General features: G+C 38.0%; 1 protein-coding gene across 1 annotated transcript in view; it reads left to right on the top strand.

Moving 5' to 3' along the window:
• Positions 1 to 666: 666 nt before the first annotated feature.
• LOC148076368 (collagen and calcium-binding EGF domain-containing protein 1-like) overlaps positions 667 to 22,873 on the top strand; it is a 46,373-nt gene continuing 24,166 nt past the window's right edge. Inside the window, exons 1-2 of the mRNA XM_087793812.1 lie at positions 667 to 1,029; positions 3,449 to 3,529. Of these exons, the coding sequence (XP_087649938.1) occupies positions 917 to 1,029; positions 3,449 to 3,529 (194 nt within the window). The 5' untranslated portion in view covers positions 667 to 916. The remainder of the gene's footprint in view (positions 1,030 to 3,448; positions 3,530 to 22,873) is intronic.

The raw sequence follows: 22,873 nt of genomic DNA, 5'->3' as shown, positions 1-22,873 counted from the left end.
AGTTAAAAACTGTTGGATTATAGTTGAAAATTGTTTGATTATAGTTAAAAACTGTTTGATTACAGTTGAAAATGGTTTGATAAATAGAAAAAAATTGGTTACAGGTGAAAATAATTTGACTATAGTTGTCAATTTTTAGTTTTCAGTTGAAAATGTTTGATTGTAGATTGTCGTGTCGTACATAAGTGATGTATATAAAACACAAATGTGTTTGACTCGAAGTGCAGGATTGTTTAAAAATTATTAAATGTACTGAAACTGAGATCAAGAACAAAATGAGGTTGTAACAAATTCACAATAAAAAAAATCAATACATTTCAAAACTCGATACTAAAACATGTTTTCTTTGACTATAGTGGTCCAGCTGCGAGGACCCTCCACGATGGAGTCTCTATAAACCAATTTACATTCCCTTCCTTACGAGCTCCTCTGTAAAGTGAAATTAAATTCATGAAACCTGACAATTTTCTTTGACGGCTCGACAAGAACAAAAAAAAAACAACCATCACTTTCATTTGTGTCCTGCTGTTCGAATCTGATGTCAATTTCATGAGGAATGAAAATGAGGTTGAAAATGATGTTGAAGAATAATCTTTTGAAAAGTGTGTGAGTGTGTGCGTGAGTGAGTGTGTCAGCACGACAAGTGTGGCTGCACTCATGTGGTGAAAAGCTCTTCTTTGAAAGCAGGAATGTAAATCCACGGGGATTAGAGCTGCAAACACTGGAGCTGTGAAGTCTTCAGTCTCACTGCGAGGGTCTCCAGGCAGGACGCGGTCAGTCAGGACGCAGGAGCTCCTCATCCGAGCGCGTCACCTCACACGTCTCATCGCGCGCGCGTGGATCCCGCACGCGGATGGAGGATGACTAGTGGTTGACGTGCGCGTAGTTTTCTCGCAGCTGAACGTCTGAAGCGGACATGGGTCAACTTCATGGTTCGTCCCTTTTACCATTTGCGGCACTTTTTGCGCTTTTCCTGCGGGGATCCGGTGCCAGTTCTATCAGGACCACGCTGGGAGTGGACACCTCCAGGTAAGAACCTTCTCCACAACAACACCATGTTTTGAGCCAGAACATTTTCTTTTTTTAAACCCAAAATATTTTATATTTCACTTCACAATTTGACTGAAAAACACATGTGTGATTGAGTGACGTGGGCACAAAGTGGCAAAAACCTGCAGATGAAGTTGTGGTTTTTACAGTCTTTGGTTCTGGCTTGAGTTTCTCAGACCACGATCACTTCCACGTGACTGTGGAGGGTTCGATGAACCGAGTGTGACTTTCACATGGAGACAAAACATGACAGATAAGGTGTCCGAAAAAGCGGGCGAAGGGAGAGAAAAATATGGAGGAGGAGTGAGTTAGACATGCAAAGTGATTTTATGTGGATTTATTAAAACAAAAAAAAATCATAATCATATAGTTGGACCATAATTCTTAGCAAGGATTTCCACTACTTAAATAGAACTTTAATCTTTAATATTAAAATAAGTAAAATAACAAAGGAAAACACGTGTTAATGTACTTATGTTCTTATGGTTTTATTCCTGCTGCTTCATTTTATTTATTTATTTATTTGGCATGTTTGTTCTTTTGGCTTTTTGGTCTTCCTTCACACAGCATTTCCACAATGTAAGTAAGTAAATAAGTAATTTGTATTTATATAGCGCTTTTCCAAACCAGGGTCACAAAGCGCTTAAACAATCAAAACAATACTCAATAAAATATATACTTTAAAGCTCAAGATAATACCAAGACAAACACAGGAGTTCCAGAAAATCAAGGAAAAGCCTGAACAAATAAAAATGTCCTTAAAGAAATCTAGTTACGATGGAGGAGAAATGTTTGGTCATGTTGGTGAAAATACCGGAGCTACTGTACATTAAAGTTGACCCTCATGTCGACTAAGAGTTGGGATTATTTTCAGTATAATCTGTGTGTTTTTGGAGTTACAGGTAAAAATATATATGTCCGTATGATAACTGTGCTAATTTTTCCTCTTTGTGTTTGGATGTGTTTTTTTGGAAAAAAAGAAAATTGACCGTCATATGGACATTCATTTGTGGATGGATCTTCCAAAAAGACACCCTGAGAAAATAATCCCAACCCTTAGTGAAGTGGAAAATGCAATATAAATTTTGGGAAAAACTAAGTTTTATTATGTTGTTAAGGACTGTGGTGATCCCTCATACTTAGAAATTAGTTTTTAACTTAATAAAGCGACAAAGACAATTATTCAACACACTTGACCACTTTCGAGTCGACTCAAGTGTCAGTTGGATGTTGTGAGAAACAAATGAAATTTTAATTGGCTATTGTTCCACAGGTAACAGCTGGTCCCATTTAGGCAATTACCCATTATAAATACTGTTTTACTTGGCAATGATTCTTATTTTCCCGACACACTGGATTCTCTGTTAGCGGCCGTTATAACTGGTCATTACTGTAAAGGCTGCAGGATACATTCATCGTTGCCTCATTCAAATGAAACATTTCTACATATCTTTGATATGACTCGAGAACAATCTTTGACCTCAGACGGAGATTTCCTCACAACCCCTACGTACAAGTTTGCTGTGACTCATGAATGGAACAACGCACGTTTTCCCGGATAGTGAAATCAGTCACTTCAAGGCTGGACACACTTCAGTTTTCTTGAAGAAAAAAATGCGCAAAAATAAGAAGCAAGTACAGTTTTTGTTTCACCATTAGAGTTTGATCAATGGGTTTAACCGGTCAATTAACTTTTATTTTATTTATAATAGAAGTCAAAGGGATTCTATTCTGTTTATATTCACAGCTATACTGACACTACACGGTCAAAGATGATGTTTGTGAAGGTTAATTGGACCACAACAAGTTTACAAATTAACCAATGGGCTGCTTCCTTTGTCATAAGCTCCGCCCATCGAGCCAGAAGACTAAAACATACCACTAGAGGAGCCAGCTGTCAATTTAAACAAGACAAGTTGTTTTTATTTCTCATTTTTTCTGGGTCTTATTAAAAATGCTAAATGGACTCCTTGGCAGAGGAATACGCTATTTTAGTGCTTTTCTAGTTCACTTCTTTATAGTTGATCTTTTCTCTCTTATGTTCTTGAATCATTGTTGAAGAACATGAACCTACATGAGTCCCCCCCCCCCCCCCAAAAAAACCCCAGTGTTGCATAAGAGCGTGATTTTGGCTTCCTGTTAAAAAATGTGTTCGCCACGTTCCGGTCTTCAGAACCTGAACCAGAGTATTTGTGCGTCAACAGAGAGTCACCCCAACAACACTCTTGCTAGTAATCAGTCTAATTCGAGGTAAAACAATAAGATGACGTACGTGAGGGACTTTCCACAGAACTGCCTGAGACTCATTTCATGTTGTGGATTAACGTTGATTCATCTGTAAACCAGTTACTACAGATTTTTTTTTTTTTTCATGATTTTCCAATCGACTCTTCCTCAGGTCGGAGTGTCCGGACAATAAGATCTTGACCGTGGAGTATCCGTGTGTCCGAGCGGGGGGGAAGAACAGCACGTGCTTCAGGTAGGATCACAAGACTTGAGTATTTGGAACCTTTAGAGTCTGCTACCTGCTCTCTACCAGGAACTAGCTCTTCGATTCACCTGGAATCGTTAAAGAAGCTGAAATTTCGATTTTTAACTTCGACACTGAGACGGCGGGAGAAGAAGTAAGTAATATTTGTAGAGCTTTTCTAGACCAGGGTCACAAAGCGCTTAAACAGTCAAAACAATACCCAATAAAATATAGACATAAAAGGTCAAGATAACACAGAGACAAACACAGGAGTCCCAGAGAATCAAGGAAAAGCCTGCACGAATAAAAATGTCTTAAGATGTTTCTTGAAGGAGTCAGTAGATCCAATAATCTCAGAGAGATGAAGATCGTTCCACAGTTTAGGAGCAACAGCCTGGAAGGATTTCTTTCTCTGGTCCTGAAGCGTGTTCAGGAACCATCAGTAGATTCTGATCCACAGACCTCAGAGCCCAAGCTGGGGTGTAAGGCTGGATCAGATCACTGATGGAAGGTCTGACCATGAATAGATCTGAAAGTAAGAACCAGAATTTTAAAGTTGATCCTGAAAGAAACTGGCAGCCAGTGAAGAGTTTTAAGGATCGGGGAAATGTGAGTTCTTCTACTAGAGCAGGTCAGAATTCTCTCTGCAGAGTTTTGTATCAACTGCAGACGGGACAGCTCCTTCTTGTTTAGACATGAAATCAAACTGTTGCAATAGTCCAGATGAACATCCCGGCGTTCCTTCGTAATAACTCAATCTCGCTGTGGATTCTGTAAATCTTTATCCCGAAGTTTGATGATTCCATGAGAAAATATCACAAGGACTTACATGGATTATGATTATATGGCAGCGTACAGTAATTCTGTGTTTTGGGATCTTTATTGTTTCTTCCGAAACTTGGCAGGCGACGTAGGAAGCAACAGGCCTGCAAAAGCTGTTTACATTTTTCAAGTGTGTCAAATATTACTTCCGAGGAGTGTTCATGGAGAGTTTTATGAAGCGTTTGACGATTATTTTCCTATTTCCAAATTGGCTGTCAGAGCCAGATATAAATGGTTACAGATATTCAAATCATTGACGTGACTCAATTGTTTCGGTTAAAACATCCAGTAAATGTACTGAACTAGAAAAGGCACTGAGATGGTGCATACCTTGGCCAAGGAGAGCCTTTTGTTTTACTTCACAACATCAGACAATCAAATCAATAAGAACAACTTCCAGGACTTGTGAAAAAATAATCTAAATCTAAACCATCTAAACCTTTGGAAATACATGTGATTATCAACTTAATTTAACTTCAATCTGTTCGTCTGTTTTTTAATAATTTTGATAACCACATAAACTTCTCAATGTAGATGATAATAATGTTTTTTACAGCTTCAAACTGTTGAATATAGATTATTGTAATACCAAAATCCAACCCAGAGGTCTTAAAGGTACAGTCATTTTAGGAAAAGTTAGATTAATATATGTTAAGAAAAACTGCGATTCTTTGAGTTGTTTCAATTGTACGCTAATGTTAAATCTTTAAAGCTTGTTAACATCTTTTTTTATTGTGATATGTCTGTCAAACCGACCCACCTGTGCTCTGTAGGAGACCTAGAAGAAAAATGTTTTGAGTCTGAAGGACATTGTGAACACCAGGGATTGGACTTTTGAACTCAAATTGCAGCTTGTTCACACCATTTTGAAGAACATCTACCTTCCTTTTAGCATTTACAAGAGCCTCAGGTTCTGATTACTCTGTGGTCATAGTTTAATAGAGTGTTTCTGGTAATTATTATTGGATTTATTCATGTTGTTTTGAGCTTGTGAACTCACTGACACAACTACAAACACAATAAGAAAGATCGGATGAATCATCACATCAAACAAAATTTTATTACATCCTTTTTTTTTATTCAACCAGAGGATGTAAAATAAAACTTCGTGAAATCGTAAAAACATAATTTCTTTTTAGCGACACAAGATTTGTGTAACAATATTGTGAGTCAAATATTTTGTCGAGTGCAGATGCTAATCCCTAAAAAAAATGTTTTTCTTGTCCGACCATGAAGAAGTTATGATGTCACTGGGGAACCTTTGGCCCCCACTTGTTTTGACTTCTTCAAATGTGGCCCTCCACGAAAGAGGACTGGAGGGTTGAGAGCAAGGCTAGAGAGGAGTGTGGTGGTTTGGTACGGTGGCCCAGAAGTGGAAAAGATTTCTATAAACTCTGACACAAAATGATAATTAATGCTATGTATAATGTAATTGTGTTTTGTACTTACCAACTACTGTAGTACGAGTCAGTAAGATGTCACTTTCAAATAAATTATTCTCAGGTTTCCCAAGTAGTAAAACAGAACTTGACTCTCTCCTGGACTCAAACACTGAAGGAGGACGTCTCCTCTGGGACAGAAGTCTAGTATTTAAAAGTCTTTAACTTTATTGAAATTGTTTAAATTATTATTATTGATTATATTATGTATATACTGACTTTCTCTGGTGAGGAAACCTTGATAAAGTCAAGAATCGATTTATTCTTGATTAAGTTAAACATTTGACTCATTTACTTTATACTTAAAATGTCATCGTCATTGTTGGCATCCACCGGTAGCCTCCTAGTGGTGGGACATGACCTGAACACCTCACCAGGTACAGCTCCTTGTACCCGCGACCTTTCGCTTTGAGTCACTACCCACCACTCGTGACCAGAGTTGAGGGTAGAGACGTAGATCGAGAGCTTTGTCTTTTGGCTCAGCCCTGTTTTATGCAACATAGATCGGTGCATCATCTGCATAACGCCTGACGCTGCCCCATTATGCCCTTTGATTTCACACTCCATTCTTTCCTCACTCTTGAACAAGACCCTGAGATACTTGGGGCAGGATCTTATTCTGGCTCCTCCACCACAGTAACGTGGTAGCTCTGGGAGAAGTTTCTACTGAAAACGTTACACAAGTGAAACGTGTGAGCAACATTACAATTTCATGCGTCTTCAACGAGAGGTTCCTCCGACATGTTATGAGTGATTCGCAAGAAAGTGAGGTCAAAGGTGACATATGAAGTCGGTCTGGTAGGATGCAGGAACCTCTTGGCTCCTGATTCATCTCCACAGAAAGACCCACTCATTGAACTCCAGATAACTTTCCTCTCCAGCTTTGGTTGTTGGCACACGAGTGCACTTTAATAAATGAGGCAGCAAGTCTGGTGTGAGGCCAGATGTGCCGATCTGTTTACTGTCAAAGAGCGACTGTAACAGCCTCGTGTCTGCTTGAATTTGAGCCTCCATAAGCATGATGTGTGCGTGTGGTGCGGGAGGATCAGACCAGGTTTTACGTCTGCGGTCGTGTTCCAGCGCTGACTCCAGTCTGGATCGATCTGTTCACTTGAATAACACAGTCACTGAGAACTGTGTAGTGCTGACTTCGCTCACTCATGATGCTGAGACACGTTATTTTAGGGATCAATGTATCTAAAGGTTCATTACTGTAAGTGAACCTGCGGCAAAAGGCCAACATTTTAAAACACAGTCCAAGTCCTGAGCTATAGAAGTAGATCTGTGACATTGAACTGTTGAATAGACATTTTAAATGATGATTCGTTTTATTGGAATGTTTTTTTTAAAACATTTAATTTTTGTTTTACATAATTTAATTCTATAATGTCAATATTGAAAGGTTGAATGTATTTAAGTTGTCAAATTGAATTGAATTATTCAAATAAGCTAGAAATTAATACTTTTTTTTACACATAAAGTTCAATATTCTGGTTCAAATTGTTCAAAAATTGAATAAAAAAAATACAATTAAATTACAATTTCAATAAAAACAAATGTAAGCCTTCAATAAAAAAATAGTTGAATTAAATTATTTCTTAAAAAATAACATTTGCATTTAAAAAAACGTGTAAGTTTCAACTTCCTATGAAATTTCTTTGATTACAGAACAAAACAGAATATTCATTAATCTTTTTTATTTTTTTTAACCATTGTTTTACAATTATTATTATTATTATTATCCTGTAAAAGATAAGTTCACTCACATCAGATGAAAGACAATACTTAGAAAACAACAACTAGAAAAAAACAACAAAAAACACAGATCAATGCAAGATTACAAGTTCTTATACTATTCCTCGAGCAAATCACACTAATAATTTACTTTTTTACTTATCAATTTAATACTTTCAATATACTTTTTGAATTTACATGCGAACATTTTAATATTTCGAGTGCTTTTTTTGAGGTTTTGTATTTGTTATATTTGCTGAGAATTATGAAAAGATTTAGGGTTTTTATCTTGATGTTGATAATAATAATACATTTAATTTGAACTTTGGATTAACTTTAATATTTTTCTCAATAAAAACTTTAAAACCAATAAACAGTTTATAAGAATCCAAACATGCAGATGCGTGAAAAATGTTGAGTTTAACAACAACTTTGAGTCTTATGAGTCACTGTTTAGGTGTTTCAGACAATGTGTGATGTCCCTCGTGAATACTTCTGAGTCAAAGAAGTTTCAAAAAGTTCCAGTTGATGAAACCATGATTAGTTTTACAACAATTTGCCAAATTCCTATTAAACTTCCATGTCTGCTATGATACTCCTCCCCACATGGAGTTGGTTTGAAGTCGGGATCATGTAGATTAAACTTAGAGCCGACATGTCGGAGATAATTGAAGGATGTGACTGTAAGTCATGAGAAGAAATCTCAAAAGTTTTCTGCTCCGGTTAACTCCAGCTCTTAATCAACCAGGATGAGTCACTGGTACCATTTTAACCTTCATTTTTTTTAGTATTAGATGTATCGACTAAACACGTAGTTTCTGTGACGTCAACCGTTTGTCGCTAAACCACAGTTTGAAATGCATTTTGGAAATGCATTCTTCCATATTTTATTATAATTACATTATTAAAATAAATAACCTGGACTATAACCAAAAAGAAAATGTTTAAAAAAGTTTGCTGATCATGGATTTATTGTTGTTTTTGGTAAAATAAAGTTGGAAATAGGATGTAAATATGGTTTTAATGCTTTTAAACATCCAGTCTTTCTGCAGCAAGCCTCAAGTGGACACTTCGTGAACTGCAGCTCATTTTACTTCTGCTGTACAAGATGTAGTTCTCGTTGAAACTCAAATGAATTCCGAAAGATCAAACTGCAGAAAAATCATTGCCAGTTGAATGTGTTCACCTGCGTTTGACCCGGTCCTGGCGAGTGGGTCTAATCATTACAAAGATCCTCTCTGTGTCCAGACTTGCCACACATTTCCCAATGATCTCTGGTTCTTGTGTAAGAGCTGCTCACCTGGTTTCTCTCTGACGCTGATACCATCAAATAATCTCGTGCCGAAGAAGATCTTCTCAAGCACTGGAGGAGAGAGCGATGTCTTTTGATGACAGAACCTTGGAAACGGTACCAAGATATTTTATGATCTTATTTTGGACGGATGTATTGAGGATCTAAGAAGCGAACTTAATAACATTTTGACTTTGTAATAATCATTTTGTAATTCAACTAATAATTTATTTTTTCACCATTTATTACCATCAGTATTTGTTTTTCTTCTCAAAATTAATAAAAAAAACAACTTTAAAATAAGATTTTTTAATGAAATACACAGTTTAATTTTAATTAAATGTAGATAGAATTAAATAAAATAAAATAAATACGTATTTTATTTCTTTAATGCCTTCAATAATTACACTATTGTAATACCATTGTAATAATTATATCCTTTATTACAGCCTATGACACATCTTTCTATGTTGTTCCAGTTACTAAAGCATATAAAAAAACGTGAACTCCCATGATGCATTTCTACACACGGCACTATTTAGTGACGGCCGATTGGCCGATAGAATACTGTATTTAAATTCTACGTTTGTGTTGCTATGTCAAAAGTAATCGACAGCTGAAATTAAATTATTGGCTGGGCGGCAAAGCATTCAAAAGAGTTTTTCAGGTCACCGTTAATGAGAGGGTTGACACTTCACATGCATTGTTGCAAGTTATTTAATGAACCATCAATGAAGTTTAAAGTTAAGTTAAATTATAAGTTTTAGTTTAAATTTTAGTTATATTCAATTTTATGTATGGATTACAAAACATTTTGTGGTGTCAAAATAATGAGTGATGCATTTTTTGGGAACTTTTTTATTTCCAAACATGTCTTGATGTTTGGTGGTGATTCTCAGACATAAACTTGATTTCACCACCAGCACTAACGTCTTCCAGCTCTGTTGTTTATCGCTCGTAAGAATCTGCCGTGAGTGATTGAGCTCAGGATACGACTTCTCGTCACCCAAACTCATGAGCGTGTGCAGGCTAACATGTTTATCCACTCGTCTGCCGGTGGTTAGAAACAGGTTGGTTTTGGTTTTTGTCTGTTGCTAAACAAGCCGTGGGATCCTTCGCTGACAGGAAAAGAACAAAAAAAAAAAAAACCCATCTGTTGATTGACATGTGGTTGGATCGGATGGTTCCTGTAACACCGGCGGTGAACTGCAGCTCTCACTGTGATGGATGATGATGAATGTCACACTTTTCTTTTATTGTTACCAGACCTCCTGGAGCGAAGTTTGAATCTGCTGTTCACTTCATCATAGTTTTAAATTTCATCTTGAAGCACAGGATGGAACACCCACACGACACATGGATCACGGTGCACTACAGCGGTGATTGAAAGGCTCCCGAACAAGACTTTTAACTCGTGTTGTGAAGAACAAATTGGCCCTAAGTGTCCTCAGATAAGTGGCCACATCAGTGAGTAGGAAGGTCTCATGTTCTTGATGGTTCTCCGCCGGTTATTGAAGAACAAATTTAATTCAAAATGACCAGATTCAGGCGAACAAGACTGTCTCGGTTTAAGATCGAATTTCTTTTTTATCAACGTTAAAATACTGTTTCTGACAGGATCATAAACACTTGGAAAAACTGCGACTGTATTTATGCAGCGATATATTTCCTCAGGGGCCACAGTTTATATAAGGCGACTATTAATAGTGGCCGTCAAGAGAGAGCCAAAATATGATGAACAAAAAGTAAAACAACAAAGCAAGTAAGAAAACCAAAAATAAAATACAAGATAAAAAATCTGAATATGACAAAAAATAAATAAAACAAACAAAAAAATAAACAATTAGTTAAAAAGAAACTCAAATTATTCTCTCAAAGGACGAGAAAGAGAAATAAAAAGAAAGTTTGATTTAAAGTTAATACAATTATAAACCAAAATAATGGATGGATGGATGGATGGATGGATGGATGGATGGATGGATGGATGGATGGATGGATGGATGGATGGATGGATGGATGGATGGATGGATGGATGGATGGATGGATGGTTGGATGGATGGTTGGATGGATGGATGGATGGATGGATGGATGGATGGATGGATGGTTGGATGGATGGATGGATGGATGGATGGATGGATGGATGGATGGATGGATGGATGGATGGATGGATGGATGGATGGATGGATGGATGGATGGATGGATGGATGGATGGACGGACGGATGGAAGGACTGATAGATGGACTGATGGGACAGATGGATGGATAGATGGATTGATGGATAAAGAGCCTTATAGCACGAGGAATGAATGAGTCCCTGAGTCTATTAGTGTTGCATCATGGGAAAATCATTTGTGCACTCCATCTGCTAAAACAGTAGTTGTCAGAAACATTTTCTACGTGTTTCTTCTCTGACCTCATAAGGGCCACATAAATACGGAGGATTATAGCGAAAAATGCCAGAGTCGTCTGCATCCTCTCATCCTCAGTTATCACCGGGATCCATCAGAATTGAATAGTTCCTTTAGATGCGGACGTTATGACTGACGTCGTCCAGAGGCCGGTAGTTTAATTGCAACACAAAAATGAACAAACGCAATTATAATTTCATGTTAATTGTAAATAAGAAAATGACAATGATTGTATTTTATACACACTTTATAGAAATATAAACAATACAAGCACTTTGAGGATAAACCAACACCACTGAACAACATAGCTTTATGAAAAGAAAGTGTTTTGTAGCCAGATTCGGCTCCTGGACCACGAGTACGACATGTGGTCTCAATGTTTCATTGTGTATGACTTTGATTCATGAGTTAAGGGACAAGAAAATACAAAAGTTACTTCACAGTTTCCTCACAGGATGTTTTCTTTCTGTGTTTTCTAAATTTACTTTCTTTCACTCGCCTCTGTTTTGAATCATGTTCCCGGACAACACACTCACAGTTATTAAAATAAAACCAGAGCAGAGAACAAAAATAATGAACTGCAGATGAAAATTATTGATTGTTTTGAGCAGATAAAATATGATATTTCAACGATAAAAATGTCCTTTAAAAGTTATCATTTTAACAGTTGTAAAACTGGTCCAACACGTTCCTAATGAAACAAGGTCATCTGAGGCAACACAGAAGGTGGAAGGATGATATAAGTTGATGTTGAAACTGTCCTGAGAGTCAACGATGCTTCATTAAAAGGCAAGAGTGACACGAGTCAATTAAAACAAGTGTTTTTGTAAAGAGAATCTCCGGAGTGAGTCACCCAGGGTCTGTAGATTGATCGTCTGATATGATCTCACTTCTGGCCCATTTTCACACATTTTTGGCTTCCTTCGTATTTGTTTGAAAACTTGTTATCGCAAGATATAATGAAAGATTAACAAGTGAGATTGAACTTTGACTCTTGAATAACCTGCTGCACATATGTGTGAAGAATCTGCTCAGAAGAGGAAGAGACGCGTTCAAGATGTTCTTCACATGTGATGAATGTTACCTTAAATCACTTTATATTCATCCATCCATCTATCCATCCATCCATCCATCCATACATCTATCCATCCATCCATCCATCCATCTATTCATCTATCCATCCATCATCTATCCATCTATCCATCTATCATCCATCCATCCATCCATCCATCCATCCATCCATCCATCCATCCATCCATCCATCCATCCATCCATCCATCCATCCATCCATCCATCCATCCATCCATCCATCCATCCATCCATCCATCCATCCATCCATCCATCCATCCATCCATCCATCCATCCATCCATCCATCCATCCATCCATCCATCCATCCATCCATCCATCCATCCATCCATCCATCCATCCATCCATCCATCCATCCATCCATCCATCCATCCATCCATCCAACCATCCATCCATCCGTCCGTCCATTCATCCATCCATCCATCCATCTATTCAACCTTTTATTCCTAAATTAATCCATCCTTCCTTCCACACATTTAACCATCAATCTGACCAGCCATCCATCAATCCATCCATTCAACATTCCATTCATAAATTCATTTTTCCATCCATCCAACCATCCAACAGCCCTTAATCGATCTATCTGTACTCGCATAATCAAATTATTAACATATCCATTATATATGCATCCATCCATCACTTATCATATATACATCCATCCAATGAACCATCCAGCCAACCATCCATTCAACTATCCATCCATCCGTCCGTCCATCAATTCCTTATATATTGTGTCTTGTAACGTATCAATGTTGTATTTTCCAAACCACATGATGTTTTAATCGAGATATAATGATATTTAGTTCAAAGTTTGCTTCTAAATTCTAAATCTCCTCTGAACCACATGAAGAGTAATTTCAACAACAAGAAGTGTTTTCCAGTTCAAAACCACACTCTCAGGGCTGGTATCTGTTCCATGTGTGGTTGAGTCTTCATTAATCCGCCCTGACACCTTCCTCTCATGGAGTCTCTCAAAGTCCTGGTGCAACAACACTCCCCGCCCACCCACTTACCCACGCCCGCCCCGGGTGTCACTCGCCAACATTGATGTTCATCACGGGAACATGACCGGGAGCGACTGAGCCGGAGCCTGGACTACATCTCCAGAACCGTCTCGTCGGGCCTATCACCGAGCCGAGAAAGAATCCAGGCCTTGGTCTATAGTAGCCGGAGCGCGATCATGGAGGTCAAAGGGAGGGAACGTCCTCCGTCATGAAAGTATGTGCTCACGTGAAGAGGCTCACGGTAATGACCTCATTATCTCTTCAACGATAGATGGTTTCGTTACCTCCCCCGAGGAGGTCATGAAGCTGTCAATCCATCTGTTTCTAGGATTGGATCGGTTAGGTAAAGCTGAGTCTAATCCAGTTGTTGGGACACTTGAAAAAAGGTTCAATTCCAGCTAGAAAGTGAGTGATGTGTGTGTTCTTGTGACTTGTTGACTGATCCATGACGGGGCCACACATGGTTCAGTCTCTGGTCCTGCTGAGAGCTGAGGACGTGTAGAAGTTTTGAGAAGCTGAGAGACGCAGTCGGCCAGTGATTGAAGAACAGCAACAGATGAGAGGATTCGTTGACTGACTGATGAAATGATTGATTCACTTTGAGGAGGTCTGGAGGGGAAGATAAGAAGACTCACCAAGAATCCTACTGGTCAGTGTTGCTGCAGCAAACATTATAAGTATATTGTATGTAATATACTTGGCCAAAGAAGCGATTTCTGATGATTCTGTCAGTGTATAACTGCAGTAATAAAGACTCATAATTGATCATAATACTTTACAATAATCATTAAAAAAATGTATTATCGCTCAGTAAACTCATAATGTCATTTTTTATAATACATTAGAACTGTTTACAAGTCATAGTCAAAGTCCTAATTAATAACTTATTGTATTTATCATATTGCTTATAAACATGTGTTTAACTATGATTATAAACATGTGTTTAACTATGTTTATAAACACTCTTAAATGATCAGGATTTATAACACATGCATACAATCTGGCAATTTTATGTGTCTCGCCGCGTTTGCTCAAAGAAAAGTAGATAAATGTTCATGTTTACATACGGTGACCGGTGATAAAGATGCCAAGTGTTTAAAATGAGGAACAAAGATTGTTGATGCCAACGATTAAACAGAGACTTCCATTATGAGATGAACTGATGTTAAAGGATCAGAATTTAACTTCCTGTCACACACTGAAAAATAAAACTGGGTTTAATTGAATTTAATTCAAGTATTATACAATTAAATAAATATCTTATAGAAAAAAATGGTTAGAATTTAAATATTTTTTCATGTTTTATTAAATTACACTGAACTAACCTAGTACAATAATTTGCTGAAAAAAACTTTGTTATAAACTTAATTTAACCCTTGGATTTACTTAAATATACAATTATATCAGGCCACCTCACAAACCTGAGTTTGACACCGCTTTATAACAACAAGTATTACACATACACATATGTATTACACAAGTTTTTTTTTTATAATCACTTCTTCTCATTATTATTTCATATAATAATTATAGGTTTGTAACCACTTTTTATTGCAAGGATCAAAAAGCTCAATCAATAGCTTAATCACTGGCATAATTCATTATATTTCAGAGGTGCTGAGAGAAAAGGTTGGATCAGATGGAGAGTTAAAGTAAAGAAGAGGAAACATGTTGTTTTAAATCAACAATGCAAAGATCCTTAGGTTGTTATTGCGACGTAGAGAAAACAAGCGATGGATTCTGTCCATGTGAAGAGATGTGACTAAAGCTGTGAGAAGATTAAGTTAAAGGTTGAAGAGAAATAACTTTCTTTGATACATCATCTGAGCGCCAGACGTCTCCTGAGAAAGCATGGATTCTGAGTCACTTTGAGTCTTTTAAAGTCTATTTTAGTGTCTTCAAAGTCTGTAATGAGAGTCAAACTTTCTTTATTTTTTGTCAGCGACAGTATTTGTGAGTAAACAAGACCTTTGCTCTTTCACGCTGTAATGGAAGCTCATCTGGGATTATCTCAAACTCTTCATCTCTTTCATTCTCGTTCGTTTCCATCTGCTCCGCTTGCATCAGACCTGGCTTTCACCTCCACTCGGCAGGGTCTCTGTAAATAAGTTAAAAGCCACTAAATACCCTCAATAAACACTCGAGCACACGCAGGGCCGTGTAGCTCCGCCCCTGGACTGTGAGGTGCAGCAGTGGCCAACATGGGAATCGTACAATAAAGTCAATTCAAAACTGATGTCATTCAGCGTCGGCGCATGTGTGTGTGTGTGAAAAAAAGACTATTATGAGACGTAAATGTTGTCGTTACAACAAGAGAGCGAAGATTGTTTCACTCTATCAAAGTTGTACCCGAAAATATTTATAGTTCATCGCCAAAAAACGAGTTCAGAAAGTGAAGCGTCTACAAATCCTACAGTGACAACAGGATTTTAGAAGTATTTCAAGTACTTCTCATGTCAAGAAAAGCAGTTCGTCAGAAAGTCTTTTTTACAGTCCAAATCTGAAACGGGCATCATCAAAAATATCAAAGTACAATGACAAAAAATGTCAAAAACAGGGGTCACCCAAGGGGCCAAAATTATTTTCCTGTCAAGGTTGAGGGTCAAATGAAAAAAGGTATTTACCAAACAACTATAAATGATCTTATGTCAGTTCATCGTCAAAGTCAGCTGTTCTCCTAAATCAGACACGAGCAAAGTGCGGGGGCCACATGCGGCCCTTTGACTGTATTTAAGGGACCCTCATGAGATCAGAGTAAAACATAAAGAAAATATTTACAACAGCTCATTTTATTTGGTAATTATTATTGTATTAACTCTGAATACAACGTTCCTAGTTCTTTGTTTATGACTTTGAAAAACGTTTTTATTTTATTTTCTTACTTCCTCATATTGATCAAAGAGAAAATCTCTCCCCCTTTGTTTGGAACCCCTACTGTCGCTGAGCCCCTCTCCTCCTCTTGGTCCTCCTTCACTGCTGTATCTTTGGGTGATATTTCAGCACTAGTGAAAAAGATGAAACCCTCCTCTTGCTCAGATGACGTCCTTCCTTGTAGGCTTTTTATCAAAGTATTTGATGTAATTGGTCCCTGGGTTACCAATATGGTGAACCTCTCCCTTTCCACAGGGGTTTTTCCCAATGCATTTAAACATGCCATTGTGGAGTCTCTGCTCAAAAAACCAGGCTTAGACCCAACTGACCTCAGTAATTTCAGGCCTATTTCTAAGCTCCCTTTCTTGTCCAAGATCTTGGAGAAGGTGGTGTTTGAGCAGCTGTCTTTGTTCCTGGATCAGAGCAACATCCATGAGAAGTTTCAGTCTGGCTTCCGTAAACATCACTCTATGGAGACAGCTTTATTGAAAGTGTCCAGTGACATCATGATGTCGGCTGACTCGGGTAAATTCACTGTTCTGGTTCTCTTGGATCTGTCCTCAGCCTTTGCACAGTTGATCACCAGATCCTGCTGAGAAGACTGAGGGATGAAGTGGGACTGTCTGGGTCTGTGTTAGAATGATTCTCATCTTACCTTTCTGGGCGCAGTTTTAATGTATCTGCCAATCAAATGAGGTCTGAATCGGCAGATCTGTTGTGTGGAGTCCCTCAAGGTTCTGTTCTGGGTCCTTTATTGTTTTTGCTGTACTTGATTCCCCTCGGTAAAATCATTCAGAGATTTCCAGATGTTTCTTATCACATTTTTGCTGATGACATCCAGCTCTACTGCTCTTTTGATCCAACTGAGCCCCAGAGGCTGAACAGCTTAGTCAATTGTTTGCTAGAAATCAAACAATGGCTGAGTGAAAACACTTTACAGCTAAATGTGGACAAAACTGAAACTCTGGTGATTGCTCCTGATGATAAGATTCCAGGGTTGAGTCAGTACTTGGGTGACTTAGGTCAGTCTGTCAAACTGAGCCTGAGAAACCTGGGTGTTGTATTTGATAAGGACATGTCTCTTGTTCAACACTGCAGAAAACTGACCAGAAACTGTTTCCTTAAACTGAGAAAAATCTCTAAACTTAGGAAAATGTTTTCGGAACATGATCTGGAGCTTGTAATCCATGCGTTTGTTTCTTCTCGTCTGGACTATTGTAACAGTTTGTTTTCATGTCTTAACAAGAAGGAGTTGTCTCGTCTGCAGTTGATACAAAACTCTGCAGCGAGAATTCTGACTCGCTCAAGTAGAAGAACTCACATTTCTCCGATCCTTAAAACTCTTCACTGGCTTCCAGTTTCTTTCAGGATCAACTTTAAAATTCTGGTTCTTACTTTCAGATCTATTCATGGTCAGACTCCTCCTTACATCAGTGATCTGATCCAGCCTTACACCCCAGCTCGGCCTCTGAGGTCTGTGGCTCAGAATCTACTTATGGTTCCTCGCACACGGCTCAGGACCAGAGGAGAGAAATCTTTTCAGGCTGTTGCTCCTAAGCTTTGGAACGATCTTCCTCTCTCTTTGCGCTTGATGGATCTACTGACTCCTTGAAGAAACACCTTAAGACGTTTCTATTTGTTCAGGCTTTTCCTTGAATTTCTCGAACTCCTGTGTTGTTCTCAGTATTATCTTGATCTTTAAAGTATGTACTTTTTTGAGTATTGTTTTGATTGTTTAAGCGCTTTGTGGCCCTGGTCTCGAAAAACGCTAAATGAATAAATATTACTTACTTACTTACTTACTTACTTACTTTATCATATATTGGCTCCTAACTTCCTCTCTTCTGTCTTGACGGCTCCTAACAAGAGTCATGTGGCCCCTGAGGAAATTTAATTGCCGCCTTTGTCTTTGATCATTTTTAATCTTATCTTAAACACTGATGTAGCTCACCAGGAACATTCATAATATGGAATGATCTTCCTCTCTCTCTGCGTTTGATGGATCCACTGACTTCTTCAAGAAACATCTGAAGACATTTTTATTTGTGCTTTTCCTTTATTTTCTGGAACTCCTGTGTTGTTCTCAGTGTTATCTTGACCTTTTAAGTACATCTTTTTCCGAGTATTGTTTTTGATCGTTTAAGCGCTTTGTGACCCTGGTCTAGAAAAGTGCTCCACACGTATAAATTACTTACTTACTTACATTACATAAATGGACTTTATTTTCAACCAGAGAATGTTTCAGTTTCAGTTTATTTATTTAAAAGGACAATGTGAAGTTACATTAAAAAGATGGCTGCACCAGATGTTAAATACATATTTATAAAACTTTTTAAAAAGCTTTTTATATCAAGATCCTTTGAGTCGTAGGACAACACTACAGTGTGAAGCTGCTAACTTTGTTAGTTCTATTCCCGTCTATCCAAAAAGTTCTCTAAAGTTTTTGTTAAACTTAATGAAGGTAAATTACATTTTATTTATTTATTTCATTATCATATTTGAATGATATCACTCTTAGATCTTAGCCACTGTTCAAACTTGACCATCTAAAAAAGTTTGGAGTTAAAAGACTAATTAAAAGAAAGGTACTGGAATATCCCAGGAAGGTCAAAAGGTCAAAATCAAAAAAAGACAGCCTGGAAGAGAAAATATTTGTTTTTCCTTTTAACGAGGAAGTCATGTTTTCCAGTCTAGAGAGTAGTAGCACTAAAGTTTATAGTTTATTTTTTCAACTTTGAACTTTGACTGAGGACTAGAGGATACAGTCAACTCCATCTGATTTATTATAACAATTATAGTTGTCAATCAACCTCTGTATGTTTTTGGACCTCTGGAGTATCCGGAGTAAACGCCAACGTTTCCCCACAAAGTAAAGACAAAAAATGTTTGTCTTGGATGCGTCAAAAACAGGCCAAATGTCACTGAAAACACAAATAAAGTAAAGAGACACAAAAAATTGAAAAAATAAGAAAAACCTCAGAGTGTGGTTTGAAGCAAGAACCAAGTCAAAAACTATTGGTTGCAGATGGAGGAAACAAAAGGAGGGCAAACTGAGGTATTTTTAAAATCCAGATGAAATACATCTGAGCAGCAGGACTGCTGTCCTCAGCAGGGGTTTGCCTGGAAAACCATGTAGAGATCTATAAAAAGCGTAAGACGGGGAAATCAGAGGAGGCGGAATGTTTTGCTCTCTTGCCTGTAAGGGACGTCCGACCTTTTGCTGAGCACGTGTGGAGACGAAGATGTCGGTGGATCAGTCTTCATTCGACATGAACATCCTTCTGGTACTTTATTCATTTTAAAGTGGCCTCCAGCTGAGCTCTGTCTCTCTCCACATATTGTATTCTTTTAACCTATCGCTCTTCCTCAGAGCAGCAGTAGGGGATCTAGAGAAATGTACATGAGTTGGATATTTTTTCTTGTGCTCAGGTTGTCTTTTCCCAGATCGCCGACCTCTATATTTAAAAAAAAATGATTTCAAAATATTTTTTTTTACCCGAAAAAATATTCTTAAATCGTAGCGACAAAATATCTCCCAAGAAAATGAACCCATTAAAGCAACTTTATTTAATGATTCAGTAGGTGTCACATGATGAAGCTCTTTATTAGAGATGTAGCTGCCAACTGGTTTTCACATTTGACAGAGCAGAACTTCTGGATGGTCGATCCTATCTAGAGGAATAAAACAGTACAAATGTCTAAACAAGAAGGATCTGTCTCGCCTGCAGTTAATACAAAACTCTGCAGAGAATTCTGACTAGCTCTAGTAGAAGAACTCACATTTCTCTGATCCTTAAAACTCTTCACTGGCTGCCAGTTTCTTTCAGGATCAACTTTAAAATTCTGGTTCTTACTTTCAGATCTATTCATGGTCAGACTCCTCCTTGACCTTTTAAGCAAATATGTAAGTAAGTAAGTAAGTAATATTTATTTATATAGCGCTATGTTATTGAGTATTGTTTTGATTGTTTAAGCACTATGTGACCCGGGTCTGGAAAACCGCCAAATATGACTTACTTACTTACTTACTTTTAACTTCTTAACCATTCTGATAAAAACAAAACTAGAAAGAAAACATGCGTGTACAGAAGTGTACCTTCTGTTAATTTTATTTAGAATTTTAAAACACAAAAGATTAAAAAAGATTTTTTTTCCTTTTTATTTTTTGCAACAGCTTATTTCCTTATTGAAATACAGCCATAACATTATATTTTGTGGTGTTTTTTTCTGATATGGACTTTAGTGCTCCCTATATTGAATTTATGTTCCATAGTGCTCGAGGATTAGCATCATCTCATCTTCAAACTTAAGCAAACCAAATACTGCTTCTGGTTATAATATTTCCAGTTAAACCTATAGTCAAATAAGGAAAAGTCCCTGCGTTTTTTGTATCAACTAGTTTTCTTCTGGGATCAAGAATCCATATAGAAAAAAAACACCAAAAATCAAATTCAATGGCTGTATTTTAATAATAGCTTCAAGTTTTTTTTTGTTATAAAACTGCTATTATTAAATGATAAAAGCTACATGAATGCTTTCTAAAGTTGCAGGCGAAAATCGTTGATTCAAATGAGTTCAACACACACATCTGTACTGATGAGTTCACTGAGGGGGAGTGAGACGAAGACAGAGTGGTGTTGGAAGTTTTAATTCAAGAAAAATCTACAAACAAACTTTCACGAGTCATTATTAGTTTAGCATTATTATAAATGTGAGAACCTTAATATACATTTGTATTTAAACTGTCATTTTATAGTAAAAATACAAATGAATTCATCGATAAAAAGGGACAAAAACTGATAAGACAGAGAACTGTGTGCGCCCATCTTGGAATCTCACACATCGGATGATGAGCCCGACGGTTCTGCTGGAGGCCCGGTCAGGTGGACGGGGGTATGTTTGTGTGTCAAAGTATTTTCCCACACTACTTAGCTCCTGAAGCTGCTACATGGAAGGCAGATGCGGGGTTCGGAGCGGCCAGAATGAGTCACTGAAGCGGTATTCCAGAGCATCAGCTTGTAAAGACAGCGGCTTCTTTTCTGCATCAGGTGATGAGAAGCAGGCGTGTGTGAGTTTCCACATGTTCTCTCGGGTCGGTGTCGAGCGCCGCCTCTTACACGCCGTCAAACGTCCTCGGAGACACGACTCGGTCCCATCCTTACACCGTGTGTTGAAGGTCCGGCAGAAGCCTCGGGGGTCTTCATCGTGAGAGCGGGTGATGAAGGTTTGAGCAGATGATCTTCTGAACGATACCTGCTGACCGTCTTTGTTGGAAGCAGATGAGAGATGATCAAACAGACACGGAGGTAACTTTAGGTCAAACAACAGCAGAGCACTCCAGGTGAGACGCACAAGCAGATGTTAGGACTCAAACCACAAATACACAAGAACATTGTCAAACTGGAAGTTGCTGTAAAATCTAGTGTCTGCATCTTCCACTCATTAACCTTCACTACCGAGATGTTCTTCAGCCAGAAGAGAACATTCAATCTCTTCACGAAGTCTTCTTTAAGGATCATGTCAGCTCGCTGAAGATCTTAAATTGGACCTCCTCGACTCTTCATCCTAAGCTAGAAGGTCCACGGCCCTGTTGTTCAAGCATGTCCACAGAACAAGACCCCTGGTGGTGACTCAGTGCATTGACCGGCTGGTGACGGACGATGTTCTGATGTTCACACACATATGAAGACATTAGAGGGACATTGTTTGTGTGTGTGTGTCTGTCTGTGTGCAAGTCAATGTCTGTGTGTGTCTGTTGTGTATTGAGTTTGTGTGTGTGTGTCTGTCCGTGTGCAAGTGTGTTTGTCTCTGTGTCTGTGTGTGAGTCTATGTCTGTGTGTCTGTCTGTTTGTCTGAGTCAATGTCTGTGTTTGTGTTTGTGTGTGAGCCCCTTTGGGTTTTTGTCTGTGTGTGTTTGTCAGTATCTGTGAGTCTATGTCTGTGTGTGAGTCTGTGTCTGTCTGTCTGTCTGTCTGTCTGTCTGAGTTTGTGTTTGTGTTTGTGTTTGTGTTTGTGTTTGTGTTTGTGTTTGTGTTTGTGTTTGTGTTTGTGTTTGTGTTTGTGTTTGTGTTTGTGCTTGTGTTTGTGTGTGAGCCTCTTTGGGTTGTTGTCTGTGTGTGTTTGTCAGTATATGTGAGTCTATGTCTGTCTGTGAGTCTGTGTGTGTGTGTCTTTCTGTGTGTGAGTCTGTTGTTGTGTGTTTGTCTGTCTGTCTGTCTGTGTGTGAGTCCAAGTCTTTGACTGTGCTAGTCTACATGTATGTGTGTCGATATGTGTGTGTGAGTCTTAGTGTGTCTGTGTAAGTGTGTTTCTCTTTCTGTTTGGGTATGTGCGTGTGTTAGTGTCTGTTTCGGTGTGTGTGTTTCTGTCTGCATGTGTGTGTCTGTTTAAGTGGGTCTGCTTGTGTCAGTGTGTTTGTATTTCTCTTTGCATGTGTGTGTCTTTGTGTGAGTATACTGTATGTGTGCCAATCTATATGAGTGAATGTGTTTATGTGCTTGTATCGGTGTGTATTTATGTAGGCGTGTGTATTTATGTGTAATATTGTACTTTCCCTCGTATTTTATGATCAAAACGATTTTTTGTAAAAATAGCAAAACATTAAACCTTTTATGGACACAAAACTCTTCAAACAACAACGTACTTTTTTTTATGACATCACAGTCGACGAGGACGAAAGATTTTAAAACCTGGAACTT

Source organism: Callionymus lyra, chromosome 6 (assembly GCF_982586985.1).
Source record: "Callionymus lyra chromosome 6, fCalLyr1.hap1.1, whole genome shotgun sequence".
NCBI lineage: Eukaryota > Metazoa > Chordata > Actinopteri > Syngnathiformes > Callionymidae > Callionymus > Callionymus lyra.
Note: the sequence above shows the minus strand (reverse complement) of the source record. Positions and strands in the feature narration are given on the sequence as shown.